The sequence below is a fragment of the Ursus americanus genome, chromosome 21 (genome assembly GCF_024610735.1).
Source record: "Ursus americanus isolate L20-20 chromosome 21, mUrsAme1.1.p, whole genome shotgun sequence".
NCBI classification, from domain to species: domain Eukaryota; kingdom Metazoa; phylum Chordata; class Mammalia; order Carnivora; family Ursidae; genus Ursus; species Ursus americanus.
Genome location: NC_142147.1, coordinates 6273059 through 6294945, shown reverse-complemented (window position 1 = coordinate 6294945; position 21887 = coordinate 6273059). Strand labels below are relative to the sequence as shown.

The 21887-nt window shown below is 35.9% G+C and overlaps 1 protein-coding gene across 4 annotated transcripts in view; it reads right to left on the bottom strand.

The window, feature by feature from the left end:
* PHKB (phosphorylase kinase regulatory subunit beta) overlaps positions 1-21887 on the bottom strand; it is a 211449-nt gene that overhangs the window by 72791 nt on the left and 116771 nt on the right. For all 4 annotated transcript variants that reach the window (XM_045814695.2, XM_087870408.1, XM_045814697.2 and 1 more), the window contains 2 exons: positions 15634-15792; positions 4373-4467 (listed from right to left, as the gene is read on the bottom strand). In XM_045814695.2, the coding sequence (XP_045670651.1) occupies positions 4373-4467; positions 15634-15792 (254 nt within the window). The remainder of the gene's footprint in view (positions 1-4372; positions 4468-15633; positions 15793-21887) is intronic.

Here is a 21887-nt window from a genome sequence, read left to right as displayed (position 1 = left end):
ACTAATTCAATGGGATACATGTACCCCTATGTGTACAGCATCATTATTTACAGTGGCCAAATTATGGAAGTAGCCCATGTGTCCATCGACTGATGAATGGTAAAAGAAGATATGGTATATATACACAATGGAATATTATTGAGCTATAAAGAAAGAATGAAATCTTGCCATTTGCGATGACATGGATGGAGCTAGACAATATAATGCTAAGCGAAATAAGTCAGAGAAAGACAAATACCATATGATTTCACCCATATGTGGAATTTAAGAAACAAAACACACAAGAAAAAAAATGAGAGAGAAAAAGAGAGAGAGAGAGACAAAGCAAGAAACAGACTTTTTTATAGAGAACAATCTGATGGTTACCAGAGTGGAGGGTGGGGGATGGGTTAAACTGGTGATGGAAATTAAGGAAGGCATTTGTTGTGATGAGCACTGGGCAATGTATAGAAATGTTGAATTACTATATTGTACACCTGAAACTAATACAACACTGTATATTAACTAACTAAAATTAAAATAAAAATTTAAAAAAAATTTGTAATTCATCAAAAAAGAATGTGTTTTATTTTTTAAACAACTTTAGTGAGATATGATTGACATGCAAAAGCTGTACATATTTAATGTCTACAACTAGATGAATTGGAGATAAGTATACATCCAGAATTGTTGGATTTTAAATACTACATCTGTGGAGAGATGACCACCAAGTAGTTGGAAATTCAAGTTTAAATATTAGGAAAGAGGTTAGAATTAGAGATAAATATTTAGAGACATTTGTATGAGAAGTCTACTATTTCCCATGACATACCTTCCTCCCACACATACCTTCAAGCACACTCAAACATTCAAGTTAAACATTGACTACCTTCTATATAACAGGTGTTATGAAACTATCAGAGGTACTGAAGGTATAAAAATAAATGAAACATGTTCTCTGATCTCTGAGAACTTACATTCTAAGATCTCCAAAAGGTGGGTCTGGGGTTTTTTTTTTTGGGGGGGGGGGTCAAAACCTCACCATACTATAAGGCATATCTGCTGTCATTCACAATACTTTTCTTTCTACTCCTCTAAACTTACTTATAAGAGAGGACTTCTTTTATTTTCTAAGTAACATCAAAAGAAAACAGCAATTTCTGACTAGTGAGAAAGTAGTGAGGGAAGTCATCCCAGATGATATCACTTTTTCAACCCCAGACTTAAACCCAGGTATAAAAAGACTTCCCTTTACATGAAATTGTTATGGTTATTAAGAAAATCAGCAGCTCTCAATTTAGTCCTCATTGTTTTAGGTTTGTCATTTGTCAATAGCCCTACGCATACCTGAAGGAGTGGACAATTCCACTGTTGTGGCACACTCCTTGCTTTCTGGATTATGGAAACTTCTTTCTGCCATAACCTTTCTGTGAAGGAATGCATTGATTCAGCAGGCCTGAGCTGTTCAAACTCTGAACATTTCCAAGAAAGGAATATTTGCAGGATGGGCCCTTGGCTGACTTCTTGGAATGATCTGTCAGATAAGAGTGTCTTTACAAGCTTAATTAAGGGCATGGACCATATTGTACCAGTTTGTCCAGATGGTTTGATGCTAACAATGTGATTTACGGTCAACATCTATTTTGCTTTTTTTTTTCTTTCCCTCTGGGGAGCTAGAGTTTGAATAACCAAGGTCAGTCATGCAGGTGCTACATGCCTACATGACTGACCCTCAGTAAAAACCCTGGACACTCAAGCTTTAGCAAGTATTGGTTGGCAACATTTTGCATGTGTTTTCACACATCGTTGCTGGGTAATTGTGTCTCACATGACTCCACTGGGAATGGACACTGGGAAGCTTGTGCCTGGTTTCCTCAAGACTTGCCCTGAGTGCCTTCGATGATTTTATCTTGCATCTTTTAACTGTAACAAACCATAACTGTAAGTATCAGAGCTTCCAAATCCTGTGAGTTCATCTAGTGAATCACTGACACAAAGATACATGAGGACCTCTGACACGTCTTCCTTCAAAGTCAGGGACTTTTCTCCTTTCCAGAAATTGTCTGAACTTTACTACTCTCTATTTTTCCCATCATTCGGTAGGGTTTAAAGCACCTGGTCAATCCCCACAGATAAGTTAATTGCAAAGTCTGACCTGGTCAATAATGACCAAGAGAAGGGCACCTGGGTGGCTCAGTCGGTTAAGTGTCTGCCTTCGGCACAGGTCAGGATCCTAGGGTCCTGGGATCGAGTCCCATGTCAGGCTCCCTGCTCAGCGGGGAGCCTGCTTCTCCCTCTCCCCACTGCTCCTACTCTCTCTGTCTCTCTCAAATAAATAAAATCTTTAAAAAAATAATAATAACGCCAAAGAGGTCTCTGACATCAACATTTCAAGCACAGGGTTATGTCTGACTTCTCTATTTCATCAGTCAATGCTACCCAGTCCCAGCAACGGACAAGGTCATGTCTGGTCTTGGAAGCGGCAAAGGCACGTCACCACTTTATATATCACTACAACCAAGCTGCCAATAGGGTGGGGCATGATGGCTCCCAGCAATTTTCTGCTGCCAATCCTCCTGTCATCTCCTTCTCAGAAACTGTACACAACTCTGCACAGATGTAATCCCCATGAAGCTGCAAGAGAGAAGCCCTTGTCCTTACCCTACAGTAAGTCTCTCAGGCAGGATGTGGCTCTACCTGGGAGGCATGGCATAGATAATTTAGTAGCAACATTAGAAAACGATTTCAATATAAAAAATACACCTACACTCATGTATACTCTATAAGCTTTCTTGAATGGGAAAGAAAGAGTTAGAAGTATGTCAAAAATTACACAGAACCCATAGCCTTCCTTATATGTATCAAGTATGAAATAACTGTTTAAATTGTTAAATTGTTGATTTAGTTATGTGCTTTGATGCTCTCCAGCTCCTATCCCCACAACTCAAATCTGTGACCTATTCCTTTATTTTCTAAGAAAAGGCTTTGCGATTTCATTACCCTAAAGAAGTTGGTAACACATGTGAAATGCTATGTAAATGATACACACTAGTCTTAAAATGGCTCAGAGTCACAGCACTGGGTAATAGGAAGTTAAACGTATTCCCTATTTTACCATTTCTTCAAGTGAAATTGCATATTCAAATTTGTACAGAATGTATCCTTGTACAGCACTGACACGAGTGGTAACTAAGATAAAGGCCAAATCCTCACCTTACACAGGAGTTGAACAGGCCAGTGAAAAATTTCTAACACATGTTAACATAGGGATTTTATGTCCTTGAGAAAATCTTAACATTTATTTACAAGTCTCCCAAATAGCTTCTCATTTATAAACCACTCAGAGTAATTACATGTTTTGTTGAAGACCAGCAAAAGAATCAGAGAAATAGTATGACAGAATCCAATGGACCTGGTTGGCTTTCCCTTTCTCTCATAAAAACAAGTATTTATTTGTGTGTGTGTATGTGTGTGTGTGTGTCATTACATGTATATACACGTTTTTTAAAATAAAAGGGGCATTTGGGTTTCTGGTTTTTTGGGGTTTTTTTGCTCTTTTTAAAGTAGGCTCCATGCCCAGCATGGATCCCAATGCAGGACTCAAACTCACAACCATGAGATCAAAACCTGAGCCGAGATCAAGAGTTGAAAACTTAACCAACTGAGCCACCCAGGTGCCCCAAAAGAAGCATTTTGATTTTATAAGCATATCCTCTGGAAGTGCTGTTACTCTTATTAAATAAATGTTAACTGCTTGGAATCCCAGGCACACACTCAGGTTCATTCCCTTTCTCCTCAGGCAGTTTCCATAATCCACAACATTTTCATTTTAACAGTCCTCATTACTGGTATCATTTAATACTTGAGGGTTTGCTCAAATCAACATCAATCTTGCTGATCCTGCAAACACTTATTTTGTTGACACAACACAGTCTGAATCCATAGCTACTAAATGTAAAAAATCTTAAATTATTCCTTCACCCAACATGTCACCAAGTACTAAGAACACTCTGTCAGTCACTCAGTCCTGTCACAGGGACACAGAAATGGATAGACATTAAGCATAGGGCCTTTCATGGGGCCCCACTTCCACCTCATATATCCCCTTGCCCATACATACATACTGTATCCTCCCGTAGGCATTTAACACTTTAAACTCAACCACTATGAAGATAAAAATGTTTACCTGGAAGACATCCTGTTGGACACATCTGACTCAAACTTCTTCGTTAACAAATAATCTTTTACCACAAGTAAATCTTAACTAACCAGAAAAGAGAAAAGCCTTGCCCTCAGAAAAAGCAATAAAAACATATTCAGAGTAATATTTCTTTTTAAATTATCTTTAAACGTCTCTAGATAAGTCTAAATTAAGAAAAAAAAATCTCTTTACTTGATTGGAAAACCTCATGCTCACGTTACGCTGATTCTGTAGTGGGACATAGCGCTGGACAGGATCAATGTCTTTAGGACTGATTAATTCATCAGCTGAAAAAAAAAAAGGGAAATGACATTATCAAAAATGCATCTGTACAACTAGACCTAATAAACCTATATAAACCAACTAGACCTAATAGCAACAGAACACTTCATCCAACAAGAGCACAATATATATATCCTCCTCAATGCACATGGAATATCTTCCATATACTAGGCCACAGAACAATCCTCAATGAATTTAAAGAATTAAAATTATATAAAATATGATTCTGACCACAATAGAATGAAATTAGAAAAAAATCAATAGGAAGAAATTTTAGAAATTCAAATACATGGAAATCAACACACTCCTAAATAACCAGTGGGTCAAAAAAGAAGACAAATGGGAAATCAGAAAATAGTTTCTAATACATCTTCTGATGAGATGATTGAAAATTAAGACACAATATACCAAAACTTATGGATGTAGCTAAATCGATGCTCAGAGGAAAACTTGGAGCTGTAAATGCCTATATTAAACAGAAGAAAAACTTGAAATCAGTAACGTATCCTTCCATCTTAAGACAGCTGATGAAAAGGAGAAAACTAAATCAAAAGCAAGCAGAAGGAAGGAAATAGTAAAGATTAGAGTAGAAGTTAATGAAATAGGATATAGAAAAGCGATAGGGAATACAAATGAAACTAAAAGTAGATTCTTGAAAAGCTCAAAAGTGGACAAAACTTTAGCTAGACTGACCAAGAAAAAAAGAAGACTCAAATTACTAAATCAGGAATGGAAGTTACGAACATTATCACTGACCTTCAGGGTTAGATGAACAATGAACAAATGTATGCCAATAATTTAGATATCCTAGATGGATATGAACAAATTCCTAGAAATACACACATTATCAAAACTAACTCAAGAAGGAACCAAAAATACAAACAGGTTTTTATTTATTTATTTTCAAGACTTTATTTATTTATTTGAGAGAGAGAGAGCACACAGAGGGAGAGTGAGAGGGAGAAGCAGACTCCCCACTGAGCAGAGAGCCCGACGCGGGGCTCAATTCCAGGACCCTGAGATCATGACCTGAGTCAAAGGCAGATGCTTAACCGACTGAACCACCCAAGCACCCCTATAAACAGATTTATAACAAGTGACTGAAACCTTCTGGAAAAAACAAAAAAACAAACAAAAAAACACAAGCCCAAGACATCATGGCTTCATTGGTGAATTCTACCAAACAGTTAAAGAAGTAAAACCAATCTTTCACACACTTTTCCAAAATAGTAGGAAATACTTTCCAACTCATTCAAAGAGGCCAAAACTACAAAAATCAAAACATAAGAAACAAAGAAGAGATGAGATAAATTGAACTTTGTCAAATTATAACCTTGTGGACTTCAAAGGACATGATGAAAAAAAGTGAAATGACAACCCACAGAATGGGAGAAAATATCTGCAAATCATATATCTTGTAAGGGACTTCTGCCTTGAATATACATAAAAAAATCTTATGACTCAATTAAAAAAGACAACACAATTAAAAAATGGCCACAGTACCCGAGTAGACACTTCTCCAAAAAAGACACACAAATTACCACTAAGCACATGAAAAGATGCTCGACAACATTAAGTCATTTGGGAAATGCTTATCAAAACCACAATGAGATACCACTTCATATCTATTAGGATGCTCTTATCAAAAAGCAGACAAGAACAATGGTGGGAGAGGATGCAGAGAAAATGGAGGCCTCATACCTTGTTAGACGGAATGCATTACGGTACAATTACTTTGGAAAACAGTCTGGAATTACTCAAAATGTTAAACACAGAGTTACCATATGACTCAGCAATTCTACCCCTAGGTATATACCCAAGAGAAATGAAAACATATGTCAAACAATAACGTGTACATTAAAGTGCACAGCAGCATTATTCATAAAAGCAAAATAGTGGGAACAATCTAAAAGTCCATCACCAGAAGAATGGATAAATTAAATGTGGTATATATATACAACGGAATGTTATTTGACCATAAAAGAATTAAGTGCTGATACATCAATGAACCTTGAAAACAGGTTACGTGAAAAAAGCCAGTCACAAAGGAAAGGAATTATATGATTCAAGGTATATGAAATGTCCACAAGAGGCAAATCTACAAGTATAGAAAGTAGATTAATTAGTGTCCAGTGTCGGGGGAAAGGGTGAAGTGATTAGAAGTGAGTGGGGAGTAACTCGGTATGAGGTTTTTTGAAGGGTGATAAAAATATTCTAAAATTGACTGTGGTGACGGTTGTTCAAGTCTCTGTGAATAAACTAAAAACCACTGAATTTAAACTTGGAATAGGTTAAGATATAGTATGTAAATTATACCTCAATAAACCTGTTCTAAAAATAAAATATTTGCATTCTCTCAAGAAGGAAACCAGTTCATGAAGGGGAGACAAAGTGTTTCTTGATATTAAATTCTAAAAGATTTCTGAGATAGGGCATTTTTCATGGGGCACTAACCAGCATGAAAGCAACGGCTTCAACTGCTGTTGTACTAGAAGCCCCTTTCACCTGGTAGTTCCTTGTGGCAATTTCGGATAAAATCCAAGGACATAACAATGAAGGCAATTTAGAGTGTATGGAAGGAGAGGGTGGGGAGAAGGTATTAAGTCAGTGGTTCTCTGCTGTCTTCTGCTGTAACAGCCCTCAGAGAGATGCAGAACCTCAGGCTCAATGTGGCAGTGACTCTCCATGGACATGGAGAGGACCATGCTGGGAAGGGGTGGTGGGAAGAAAACTCTGAAGTGTAATTCTGCATAACCTCATGGGAGCGCAAGTTGGCAGTATCTATGCAAATTTGCAGCCGGCATACTCTGTCCCGGCAACTGCACATCTATAAGGTTATCTCAGTTATACTCAGGCATGTAAAGGTAATTGAATAATAACATTAAAAAAAAAAGAATTTAACTTCTCCCAAAGTGAATCAGCACAATTTCTGCTGCACTTAAGCTATGAAAATGCCTTAGTTCATATTTGATCTTCAATTCTTTACTGATTACATAAAAATGACACCATGCTGAGTTTTGTATAAATTCACCTGTGTATAATATTTAGTAAAAAAAAAAAAAAAAAAAAAAAAAAAACAAACCTCATTTTCCATAGATTTTTAGGTACTTCTTTTAGTCAGTGAATAATTCTGAGAAACAGAGCAGAGAGTCAACTACAAAAACACTTATAAATTTCTTTGCAGCTGGGGTAATGTCTCTCATTATACAGGTATTTCTATTCTGGGGTAACTTCAGGGCACGTATGCAATGCTATCCAATAGATGAAATCACCAAAGGTGTTTTTAGTAACTCTGGAAAGATGTTTTTAATAATAATAAAAGTGATATCAATGGTAGCATGACAAGAAAAAGGAGGAATAGCTCAGCCACTGCTGCCTCTGCCACGGGAACCACAGTCAACACTTAGATGGTGCTTACTATGTTCCTAGCCTCATTTGAGCATTTCATGTATACTAATTTATTAATCCTCACCACAACCGTGTCATTTTACAGATGACAAAATGGAGGCATAGAGGGGCTCAGCAGCTTGCACACAGCAGGTAAATGACAGAGCTTAGATTCAAACCGTCTCTCTCTCGAGTCTGCACTCGTAGCCCAGACTAATTTTACCCATGAAGAACACAGATGGAAAAGATACCAAGAGGAGAAAACATTAAACAAATAATTTAGACCTTCATATGTTATATTTTTCCTATTCAAATCACAGAACATTCCTCTCTCTCTCTCTCTCTCTCTCTCTATATATATATATATATATAGACTTTTGCAAAATTTAAACCAAACCAATATCGTCTTAATTATGGCAAATACCACCATATATCAGTTGAGCTCATGATGCAGGGTTGATTATTACAATGATATTCTAAATAGCACCAAATTGTTTCCCTATCTCATTTGTCTGATCATTGAGATGTGAAAAAATTTCCACTACCAACAAGCATTTTACATAATTAATGTTTCACTGTCTTTCTACAGAAATGAAATTCTATCTTTATTATTTTGTTATTTATAAATGATGACAGAAAAATTAAGAAATCTTATATCCTTGGAAAGCATAAATGCTAATCTATTCAAATTGATATGGATCAAACAGTTAACCTAATCTCTTGAAAAAGCTTATTTCTTTGCATTTCCTTCTCATTTCTCTATTTGTACTGCACCTATATACCCAGCTTGACTTTCCAACTTACACCATGTGCTCATCTATAACCCCACAGGCTGTATGCGTCTCATTCATGGCTATTCCCCACTTTCTAGCACAGCATCTGCCATATAGTAGGTGCTCAAGAGACTTATTAAAGAAAATAATAAACTGGTGGGTTAACAAATTTGGAAACATCAATTGCTGTAATCATTGCTTTAATTTCCATTATGGTAAAAGTGACTAATGCCTCAAAAGATCAGGTTATTAGACATTTTTTTTTCACTGTATTGATTTTTAACATTCAGGAGGCAAAACAAAGTTCCTCACTGTGCTGATTCCATGGCACTGGCTTTCTGGTGAAGAGTGAAAGTCTGAAAGGACTTGTCCCCGACCAACTACAGAATATTTAAAATGAAAATAAGGGAACAAGGATAAAAGGGCAATGGCTTTCTACATTTCACACTATGGTAACAAACCTCAGATAATCAAGCATTTCTATAAATAGGGACAGCTGTCTTTAAATCTTTAGATAATAGATTAGGTTCATTAATATTTGTATATTTTTGTGCATAGAAATTTTATGAAAAATACACTGGGTTACCTCAGTCATTATTGAGGGTAGAAAGAAAATATCAAGAAGAATTTTTGTTTCTTTAATAAAATGACAATTCAAAGGAAATTTAACAGAGCAAGTAAATTTTTTTTATCATGACACCAAAATTACATAGGACACACTAAAATAGGCTCAGCAGATAATTTATAGGATAAAATTATGTGCTTCAAAGCCTAACTGATTCTCAGATGCAGTGACACATATTAGTAACACATGTATTAAGAAATAAGCTACAGAGAAAAACAAAATGTAGATCCTCAACTTCATACACTAAACCAAAAAAAATTCAAATTTATAATTTTTTATTATTATTATGATATGTTAGTCACCAGTGTGTTTTTAACTCAATTGACTAACATGGATGGATTTCTTAAAATTAAATGTTAAATTCCATGGCCAGAATTAAGTTGAAAAATAATGATAGATCTAATTATATAAAGATTTTAAATTTCGTTCATCAAAAAGCAATGCAAAAAAGTTCAGAGGCAAACAAAATAGGAAAATACCAAAGAGGTTTAGTACAACTAATATATAAAACATTCATGCAGACTGATAAGAAAACCCATAAAAATCAAGGTTAAAGGGGCAAAGCAAACTAGACAATTCATAGAGGACAAAAAATGAAAAAGAAATATGTTTTTAACAATAAGCATGTAAATGAAAACAGGATACAAATTAATATCTTATTAAGTTAGTGAGGTTTTTATTTTTAATGAGCATATTTAATGCCACAAAGGTTAGAGGTGACACAATCACCCTGCAGACTCCTGAAAAAAAATCAGTAAAGTGTCAGTCATGGGCTATGTGACCTGGGGTGAGTTGCTAAACTCTTCTGAGCCTCAGTTATGACACATGGTATCCATCTCATAGAGAAGTTAGGAAGATTACCTTGGATAATACTTATAAAGGACAGAGCACAGAACTGCATACATTTTAAGGCAGGTATTACTAGTATTTCTGGGAAACAGTCTGGCAGTATGTATACAGTCTTCTCAGACTCTAGGCATCACTACTTTTATATTCAATTTTATTAATATATTTAAGGATGGGATCATAAATTTTTGTATAAGTTTTCTAGCCCTAGAAGCAATTCAACTAAAAATTTTAGTTTTAAGAAAGCCAGAAATTTGTATAATAAGCTAAAGGAAGAAAATCTTCCTAGGTGAAGCTTTTAAAGTCATACTGTATTACATGTGCTCTCAAGATGTTTATAATGCCTGCTGCACAGAAATCCCACTTCAGGGCACTAGCAATCACACTGATACCATGAAAAAGATAACAAAAGTGCTTAGAAATCGGTGTCTTTCTGCTTGAAGTTTCCTGAAGTGTAACAGCTGTGAAATCTCTTAGCAACCACAATGTAGAAATATACCTGTATACTCTTATCTGTTCGTTTTATCTTTAACTGATCAGTAACAAAACCATGTGCTATACTGAATAAGGAATCAACTCCATTTGAAGTCAAGAGACCAATGAAAATCAAGACCTCATGCACACTAGGGGGCACTTGATCACTAACTTTAACTTTAAAAAGCACTAGATTTCCAGGCTTAATTAGTAGCTTTTATATCTGACGTCAATTGGGCAAAAAATACCATGAATGAAATCAAATGCAAATGGACTTACCTTAGTTATAAACATTGGAATTAGGAAGTAATATATCAGAATAACTAGGCTGCCCTCAGAGAGACAAACGTATTTCCTACGTTGTCAAATTTTTGGTGTAGAGCTAGTGGATAATCAGTGACTAGCATACAGTAGGCCTCTACAAATAGCAGCTAACTCATGGAGAAGATGAATGGTTAAGTAGCAACTAGGGAAGCATTTTATTCTTGTGATATTTTGTAGCTATGGAGGTACCTACAAGCAGGGCCCATGAGTATCCTGAATTGCCTGGTTAATAAGAACTACGAAACATACCGTAACAAATACTATCTCCTACATGATGGCTGAGAAAGGGAGGGAGGGTAGAAGGAAGTACAGGAAACAGAACCATTTAAGTATGTATCTGTCCCATAGTAAATGCTTTGTGTATATTTCTTCATCAGTTAATCCTTATAAAAATAAAGAATCTGATACAGAAGTTAAAAGTCATGTGGCAAGTAGTAGAAATTGCATTGAAATCCTGAACTGTCTAGTTCCTTAAGTTCACGACTCCAAAACTCTTAATCTTTCCATCACAGTCCAAGAAAAACATGAAGAAGAGAAACTAGCAAAGAAGGAAGTGAAGGAAAAAGATTATTATATCAGAGAAATAATTTATATCAAATGGTTGGTTACAAGTGTGCTGGGTGTTAATAATCGCTTAAAATTCAGTTTCTACTGGAAAATAAATTGGATTTCAAATAATGACTTACCAAAGAACATTAGACACCCAAAAAATTAAGTTGGCAACTTTATATGTACATAACATTTTGGATATTTTAAAGTACCTATATATGTATTTTATCACTTTAAAAATCCCTTATTAACACTCCTAGGAAATTCAGTAACACCCACCTCAGAAAGAAAAAAAAAAATCCTTTGTGAAATTCAAGAAAATTTTCAGTCACCTGAATATTCTGGTAGTTTGTGTGTGTTGGAGAAAAAGTTGTAGTTAATTAAAATTGCTCAGTATTTTCAGGGCACCTGGGTGGCGCCCAGGTTAGTTGAGCATCCAACCTTGATTTTGGCCCAGGTCATGATCTCATGGGTCATAAGATCGAGCCCCACATCAGGCTCCGAGCTCAGCAGGGAGTCTGCTTGAAGATTCTCTCCCTCTGCCCCTCCCCCCACTCGTGCATTTTCTGTCTCTAAAATAAATTAAATCTTTAAAAAAATTGCTCAATATTTTCAAGTTTAATCAGAGAACATACCTTGCTTTAACTCTTCATATTTATTATTAGTGTTTTCAAAGTATCCATCCTAAAAAAATTCTTCCATACACCTATCTTAAGTTATACAGTATATACTGCTCTAAGCTTTAATGATTTGGCATCTTATAGTGGTGCCTAAATGATGGCAAATGATCATGAATGTCTGAGGTACAGGATAAGGAAAGTTAACTGTTAGATGCTGAAAAAAAAGCTAAAGTCTAGAAGTCAGATTTTTTAAAGCTAAACACATGGTATGTTAGTTTCTCTTTTTAAAAACACTGAATAAGAAAATATATTAAAGTTAAGTAAGGGCTTTGAGGAAGTTTTAGAGTAAGTTATTATTAACCTTCTGTTATATTTCTCTTGTTTTCTTAACCTCAAAAAATTCAATCCAAAGATCATGATTTTCAAGTGACTTTAATGTGATAAATACTTTTAAAGTTATTTTTGCAAAACACTTAAAAAGGTACACCCCAAAGATACAAATGTAGTGATCCGAAGGGGCACCTGCACCCCAATATTTATAGTAGCAATGTCCACAATGGACATCATCCATTGTCCAGATGTCCATCGACAGATGAATGGAAAAAGAAGATGTGGTACGTATACACACACACACACACACACACACACACACACACACACACAGGAATATTATGCAGTCATCAAAAAACCCTGAAATCTTGCCATTTGCAATGATATGGATGGAACCAGAGGCTATTAGGCTAAGGGAAATAAATCAATCAGAGAAAGACAATTATCATATGATCTCACTGATCATGTAGAATTCAAGAACAGAGGATCGTAGGGGAAGAGAGGGAAAAAAATAGAACAAGATGAAACCAGAGAGGGAGACAAACCATAAGAGACTCTTAATCATAGGAAACAAACTGAGGGTTGCTGGAGGGGAGGGGGGTGGAGGGATGGAATAATCGGGTGAGGGACATTAAGGAGGGCATGTGATATAATGAACACTGGGTATTATATAAGCCTGATGAATCACCTCTAAAACCAATAAATACAGTATATGTTAATTAACTGAATTTAAATTTAAAAATGTTTTTTAAAAAGGTACACTGTGTTCTATAGCCTGACCATCTCTTACGTGGACAGTTTCTAAACTTCCAAACTTAAATAACAATTAAAGGTATAGCTAATGATCATTTTATTCTAAGATTAGTTAAATGTTCTATCTTAAAATATGTCTCATCTGGTTTAAAACAAACATGTTTATAATTTATTGACCTATTTTATAGCAACCACTGATTTTCTTAAAATCTAAATTTTCTAAAGAAAAAAATACTGTAAAATTAACTATACTCTAAGAATACACTGGGTAGTTCAGGTCTTAGGCCAGGAAATAGCAGATTGAGTCTTTCTGCTCTAACAATGGGATGAAAGTCACATAGTTTTGCTGCATATTCTTATTAGATTTCACTGGATACAAACTGGCCTGAATTAGTATAAGTCATATATTATAGAATAATTTCAAAGATTCACTGTTCTATTATTTTCGGGTAACTCCAATTAACTGCCGACAAAATGCTGTCAAGCAGATATCCAACCTAGCCTCCTTTAATGAATAAATAAGACTTTGTTAGTAAATGTGGTGTCTGGAATCTCAATAACATCCGTAGACGTTTGATGTTCTTGGGGACAAGTATACAATAGTTAAGAGCAACTAAATGATTTAGTCTTCTGAGGTCTTATTCATCTTAACCAGTGAGTTTATTAACCAGATGACACACAGCTAGGTCAGAGTGCTAATAAATATGTAGCATCTCTTTTTTCAGTAGGTAAAGAGAAATTGACTCTTTCTTTGAGGTTTTCTTCTTTTTGGTCATGAAACAGAGATGAGAAGGTATGGCCTGGACTATTTTTGTTCCACACTCATCTTAACATAACAAAATGCTATCCAGACTGAAAATCTGTGTATACTCAATACATTTATTTTAGAGTAAGGAGGGTCCAATGCTTTCTTACTGATTGATACTATTTTCGAGCTCTTCCTTTTTAAAACCCCAAGTTGCTTATGTATAGTACAGTCAATTCTGCATTTCCAATTCATTAGCCTTCTCAATTTTATCCAAGACTTTGCTCAAATAGCACTCTTTCTAGCACTCAATCACAGACTAGATATAGAGCAAAAAGCAGGATGATAAAGGTTTAGATATCAAATTCAATATCCTAAGTTCCAGTATTCAACCTCAGAATCAGAAAAATTTCATCATGCTCAATTGCTATTTCCAAGCTGCAGATATAGGAATTTATGATTCTGATGTTAAACTTCTTGTCTGTAGATCAGTTAACTACTCCTTTACTACAACATGTTTTATTTAGCTGTGAGTATCACCAGAAGGCTTCTTTGTATTCATGCCAGTGAGATGGAAATAACGTTCTAACCAGAGATAACCTTGCAAACTTGGCTTGATTCTAAGAAAACTACTTCATGTATATATGTATTTTTCTTTTGGAAAATCTAAAAGCAAAACCTGTATAAATAATATCAACTCCTTATCAAAAAGCTGTCCCCTTAAAAGAAGAAAATTTTTCTACAGGTTCTTAAATTAGCATTAAGTATATATGGAGAACCAGAAAATGCAGTTAGGAAACAAGCAAACTGAAAACAGCATTAACTTAATTTTCTCTTCTTTGGTTAGCTTCTGTGTGCTCTTACATGTCATTTGTGTAAAGCTTGAATTGGAAATCTGAAATATTTTTCCCTAATGGAATGTAAAAAAAAAAGAAACCAAAGATGATTACTCTTACAACACAAACAAATTTAGCATTTATGCAGTAATGCTGGGAACAACTAAGACAATAACACTACTTCACAAAGTAAGCAGTTCTTTTAGTGCACGTACATACAGTATTTACAATCAGCCTGTTTCATAATTTGTTTGCCATTAAGGAATTCTGACTCTAATATGATAGCCTTTTTGATGGGAATGCTAATAATATTTGAAATTTTAGCAAGCAATGATGCAGAAAGATGCATAATAATGCTTTTGTGTGTATGTTCATTAAATTAGCCTTCATCTCAATGTGTCCAAAGTACTCGTATTCAGCAGAAGTTTTGGAATAAGCTGAAAAATCTTCAAAAAATTATGAATAATGGTCCCATTAAGCCTCTAAGCTAACCGAGTAAATCACCAATGTGTATTTATGGGAAAGAAGAGAACTTTGAGATAACCAATTCCTTTTGGCAAGTGGTTTATTAAAGCTATGACCAAGCATAAAATCAGAATTTTTTTATGTTATATAAAAGTAACTCAAAGTTCCCACAGCCTCCTGCTAGAAACCTATCCACCATGCCGAATGAAGCCCTTAAATGATCATAATGGTACCCACACCTATTTGACACTCTTTCCAGAAACTGTCCATCACTATTCAGTGAAACAGAGTATTAATATACCTTACATACTAAGAAACTCCCCCAAAACCTCTTAATGGTATGAAACACCACCCAAATCCAAGAAAGATGTCAGCAAAAATATACTTATTTCTAACAGCTTAATATCAAGAGAAAAAAAAATGTTGCCAACCTTCTCCACTTACCCAGGAGTTTTGCAATGATATAAAGGGCTTGTCCCCAAAGAAAGAGTTTTCCATCACGGCCACAGTTGCTAGGAAATCGCTTTTGACTACCAGGGTTTCTTTTCTCATATTCCACAAAATCAGCTGGCACATAATAGTATTTTGGTATGACAGGATAACCTATAGAGTTTAAAAATAAATATTTGAAATATAAAAATCAGTGTCCTTCCCAAATTTTCCCTTCAAGAAACTGCAGTGTTAGAAAGCAGAGAGAGATAGATTGTAAAGGAAGAAACAGATTTGATAGACTATAGGAAATTGGATATATCAGCTTTCAGAAACTGCCAGTGAAAAACATGGAGAAAGCTCCTTGATTTTAAAGCATTAATTTGACAGCATAGGTTATGCTTTAGCCAATAACATGTACATAATCTCCTTTAACAACATTTAATTTTAACAGCTTTAAATGAATCAATAAAAATACAGTATGCAAACATTTAGAGCCATAAAAGTTTTCTTTAATAGGATTAGTCAGTAGAAGCATTACAAATGAGATACTGTGTAATCTCAAATGAAGAATTATAACCCTGAGCCATTGCTTAAAGCAAAGAAATCCCCATTTTAAACATTAAAGCCACTATCTACCATTCAATACCACTGAAGATGAAAAAAAATCTATCCTCCCCTTTGACCAACTTGTTTAAAAACATTCCTTGAAGGGCACGTGTCTGATGAACATCAGTCCATAGTAAAATTATTATTCCTCATAAAATTGCACAGATTTCCCAAAAATTTGCTTCCTCCATACATGAACCAATTATGATATTTGGTTTGTTTGTTTATTTTAAATTTATTTATTTATTTATTTTAAATTTGATTATCTAACATAGAGTACATCATTAGTGTTTGACACAATGTTCAATGATTCATTAGTTCCATAGAACACCCAGTGCTCATCACATCATGTGCCCTCCTTAATTCCTGTCACCCAGTTACCCCTTCCCACCACCACCTCCCTTTCTGTAACCCTCAGTTTGTTTCCAGGAGTCAAGAGTCTCATATGGTTTGTCTCCATCTGTGATTTCTTCCCAATCAGTTTTCCCTACCTTCCTCTGTTGTCCTCTGCACTATTCCTTATGTTCCACATATGAGTGAAATCATATGATAATTGTCTTTCTCTGATTGATTTATTTCACTTAGCATAATCTCCTAAAGCTTCATCCATGTCGATGTAAATGGTAGGTATTCATCCTTTCTGATGGCTAAGTAACATTCCATTGTATATATGAACCACATCTTTAACCATTTGTCTGTTGAAGGGCATCTCAGTTCTGTCCAAAGTTTGGTTATTATGGACATTGCTGCTATGAACATTGGGGTACAGGTGCCCCTTCTTCTCACTACATCTGTATCTTTGGGGTAAATACCTAGTAGTGCACTTCCTGGGTCATAGGGTAGCTCTATTTTTAACATTTTGAGGAACCTCCATACCGTTTTCCAGAGTGGCTGTAACAGCTTACATTCCCACCAACAGTGTAAGAGGGTTCCCCTTTCTCCACATCCTCGCCAAAATTTATTGTTTTCTGCCTTGTTAATTTTTGCCATTCTAACTGGTATAAGGTAGTATCTCATTGTGGTTTTGATTCGTATTTCCCTGATGGCTAGTGATGTGAAGGACTTTTCATGTGTCTGTTAGCCATTTGTATCTCTTCTTTGGAGAAGTGTCTGTTCATGTCTTCGGCCCATTTCTTGACTAGATTACTTGTATTTTGGGTGTTGAGCTTGAGAAGTTCTTTATAGATCTTGGATACTAGCCCGTTATCTATAATGTCATTTGCAAAGATCTTCTCCCATTCTGTAGGTTTCCTTTTAGATTTGTTGATTGGTTGCTTTGCTGTGAAGAAGGTTTCCATCTTGATGAAGTCCCATCAGTTCATTTTTGCTTTTGTTTCCCTTGACTTTAAAGACGTGTCTTGAAAAAAGTTGCTGTGTCCAAGGTCGAAGAGGTTGCTGCCTGTGTTTTCCTCTAGGATTTTGAAGGATTCCTGTCTCACATTTAGGTCGTTCATCCATTTTCAGTTTATCTTTGTGTATGGTATGAGAGAATGGTCCATGTTAATTCTTCTGCGTGTGGTTGTTTTATTTTCCCAGCACCATTTATTGAAGAGACAGTCTTTTTTCCATTGGATATTCTTTCCTCCTTTGTCAAAGATTAGCTGAACATAGAGTTGAGGGTCCATTTCTGGGCTCTCTATTCTGTTCCACTGATCTATGTGTCTGTTTTTGTGCCAATACCATGCCGGCTTGATGATCACAGCTTTGTAATACAGCTTAAAGTCAGGCATCGTGATGGCCCCAGCTTTCGTTTTCTTTTTCAACATTCCCCTGGCAATTCAGGGTCTTTTCTGGTGCCATACAAATTTTAGGGTTGTTTGTTCCAGCTCTGTGAGAAATGTCAATGGTATTTTGATAGGGATTCCACTGAACGTGTAGATTGCTCTGGGCAGCATAGACATTTTCACAATGTTTATTCTTCCAATCCATGAGCATGGAATGTCTTTCCATCTCTCTGTGTCTTCCTCAATTTCTTTCATAAATGTTCTGTAGTGCCTAGAGCACAGATCTTTTATCTCTTTGGTTAGGTTTATTCCTAGGTATCTTATGGTTTTGGTGCAATTGTAAATGGGATTTATTCCTTAATTTCTCCTTCTTCAGTCACATTGTTAGTGTATAGAAATGTAACTGATTTCTGTGCATCGATTTTGTATCCTGCCACATTGCTGAATTGCTGTATGAGTTCTAGTAATTTTCAGGTGGAGTCTTTTGGATTTTCCACATAGAGTCTCATGTCATCTGTGAAGAGCGAGAGTTTGACATCTTCTTTGCCAATTTGAATGTCTTTTGTTTCTTGTTTTGTCTGATTGCTGAGGCTAGGACTTCTAGTACTATGTTGAACAACAGTGGTGAGAGTGGGCATCCCTGTCGTGTTCCTGAACTTAAGGGAAAAGCTCTCAGTCTCTCCCCATTGAGAATGATATTCACTGTGGGCTTTTCATAGATGGCCTTTATGATATTGAGGTATGTTCCCTCTAACCCTCCACTGTGAAGAGTGTTAATCATGAAAGGATGCTGTATTTTGTCAAATGCTTTTTCTCCATCAATTCGGAGGATTATATGGTTCTTGTCTCTTCTTTTGTTAATGTGATCTATCATGTAGATTAATTCATGAATGTTGAACCACCCTTGCATCCCAGGAACAATTCCCACCTGGTCCTAGTGAATAATCCTTTTAATGTATTGTTGGATCCTATTGGCCGGGATTTTGGTGAGTATTTTGGCATCCATGTTCAACAGGCATATTGGTCTGTAATTCTCGTTTTTGATGGGATCTTTGTCTGGTTTGGAGATCAGGGTAATGTTGGCCTCACAGAACAAGTTTGGAAGTTTTCCTTCCATTTCTATTTCTTGAAACAGTTTCAGTAGAATAGGCATTATTTCTTCTTTAAATGTTTGGTAGAATTCCCCAGGGTAGCCATATGGCCTTGGCTTCTCGTTTTTGGGAGGTTTTTGATTACTGCTTCAATTTCCTTGCTGGTTGGTTATTGGTCTCTTCAGATTACCTATTTCTTCCTGTTTCAGTCTTGGTAGTTTATAAGTTTCCAGGAAGGCATCCATTTCCTCCAGATTCTGCAGTTTGTTGGCATACAGCTGATGGTAATAAGTTCTAATAATTGTCTCTATTTCCTTGGTATTAGTCGTGATCTCTCCCTTTTCATTCATGATTTTATTAATCTGGGTCTTTCTCTTTTCTTTTGGATAAGTCTGGCAAGAGGTTTATCTATCTTATTAACTCTTTCAAAGAATCAGCTGCTAGTTTCATTGATCTGTTCTACTGTTTTTCTAGTTTCTATTTCAATGATTTCTGCTCTAATCTTTATTATTTCTCTTCTCCTGCTTGGTTTAGGCTTTATTTGCTGTTCTTTCTCCAGGTCCTTTACATGTAAGGTTAGCTTGTCCATTTAGGATTTTTCTACTTTTTTGAGAGAGGCTTGGATGACTATGTACTTCCCTCTAAGGATCGCTTTTGCAGTATCCCATAGGTTTTTAACTGATGTGTTTTCATATTCATTGGTTTGCATGAATTGTTTAAGTTCTTTTTTAATTTCCTGGTTGACCCATTCATTTTTAGCAGGATGCTCTTTAACCTCCAAATGTTTGAGTTCCTTCCATATTTCTTCTTGTGGTTGAGTTCCAGTTTCAAAGCATTTTGGTCTGAAAATATGCAGGGAATAATCCCAGTCTTTTGGTATGGGGAAAGACCTGATTTGTGACATAGTATGTGATCTATTCCGGAGGAAGTCCACGTGCACTCGAGAAGAATGAATATTCTCCTGTTTTAGGATAGAATGCTCTGTATATATTTACAAAGTCCATCTGGTCCAATGTGTCATTCAAAGCTCTTGTTTCTTTGTTGATCTTCTGCTTAGATGATCTGTCCATTGCTGAGAGTGGAGTGTTGAAGTCTCCTACTATTAATTTATTATTATCAATATGTTTCTTTATTTTGGTTATTAATTGGTTTATATAATTGGCTGCTCCCATGTTGGGGCATAGATATTTACAATTGTTAGATAATCTTCTTGGATAGACTGTTTAAGTATGATATAGTGTCCCTCTACACATCTCTTACTACAGCCTTTGGTTTAAAATCTAATTTGTCTAATATGAGGATTGCTACCCCAGCTTTCTTTTGCAGTCCGTTGGTGTGGTAAATGGTTCTCCATCCCCTCACTTTCAATCTGCAGGTATCTTTAGGTTCAAAATGAGTCTCCTGTAGACAGCAAATGGATGGGTCCTGCATTTTTATCCAATCTGAAAAGTTGTGTCTTTTGATGGGAGCATTCAGCAAATCTACATTCAGAGTAACTATTGAAAGACATGAATTTAGTGCCATTACAATGCCTGCAAAGTCCCTGTTTCTGTAGATTGTCTGTTACTTTCTAATCTATGTTACCCTTGGGGTCTCCTTTTACCTACAGTATCTCCTTTAATATTTCTTGCAGGGCTGGCTTGGTGGTCACATATTCCTTCAGTTTCTGTCTGTCCTGGAAACTCTTTCTCTCTCCTTCCATTCTCAATGACAGCTTTGCTGGATAAAGTATTCCTGGCTGCATGTTCTTCTCATTTAGTACCCTGAATATGTCTTGCCAGCCCTTTCTGGCAGATTTCTGTGGATAGGTCTGATGTTATTTTGATGTTCCTTCCTCCATATGTAAGGAATCTCCACTCCCTAGCTGCTCTCAGGATAGCTTCTTTGGCTCAAAGATTTGCAAGCTTTACTATTACATGTTGGGGCATTGATCTATTTTTATTGATTTTGGGAGGGGTTCTCTTTGCCTCTTGGACATGAATGCTTGTTTCCTTCCCAAGATTAGGCAAGTTCTCAGCCATGATTTGCTCAAATATACTTTCTAGCCCTCTTTCTCTTCCCACCCCATCTTGGATTCTGATGATTCTGCCACTGGTTCTTTTCAAGGCATTATTAAGTTCTGTAAGACTTTCTTCATGGGTTATGAATTGTTTCTCTGTCTTTTCCTCAACTTCCTTCCGTTCCATCAGCTTGTCGTCTACATCACTTATTCTCTCTTCTGCCTCCTTGACCCTAGCTGTTAGAGCATCCAATTTAGACTGCATCCTATTCATAGCATTTTCCGTTCAGCCTGAGTAGATCTCGTTTGCGCCTTTAGAGATTCTGTATTGTCATGTATGCTTTTTTTAAGCCTAGCTATTAACTTTATAAGTACCATACTGAATTCTATATCTGACATCTTGCTCATATCCATATAGATTAGCTCTATGGCAGAGAACATTGCCTCTGGTTCCTTCCTTTGTTGTGAGTTCCTACTTGTAATCATTCTACCCAAGGAAGAATGGATCAGCAAATGAATAGAGTCCAAAATATCAACCACGACCCAAGCAAAACACACCATAGAAAAAAAATCTGAAGTGGTCTGCAGCCACCAAAGAAAAATAAAGCCAAAATGAAAAAAACAATTAAAAATGTGGTGGAGAGATTATAATCTCTCAGGGTGGACAAAGCAGGGTGATCTATTTGTTCCTGATTGAATTTAGGTCTCTGTGTTAGAAGATACTACAATCCAAAAATGCAACAAAAACAAAGTATATATACATATATATGGAAAATAAAATTCAACAGAGTGAAAAAAGGACTAGAATGAGGCATAAATCTATAAAATGTTGATGTAAAATAAAGG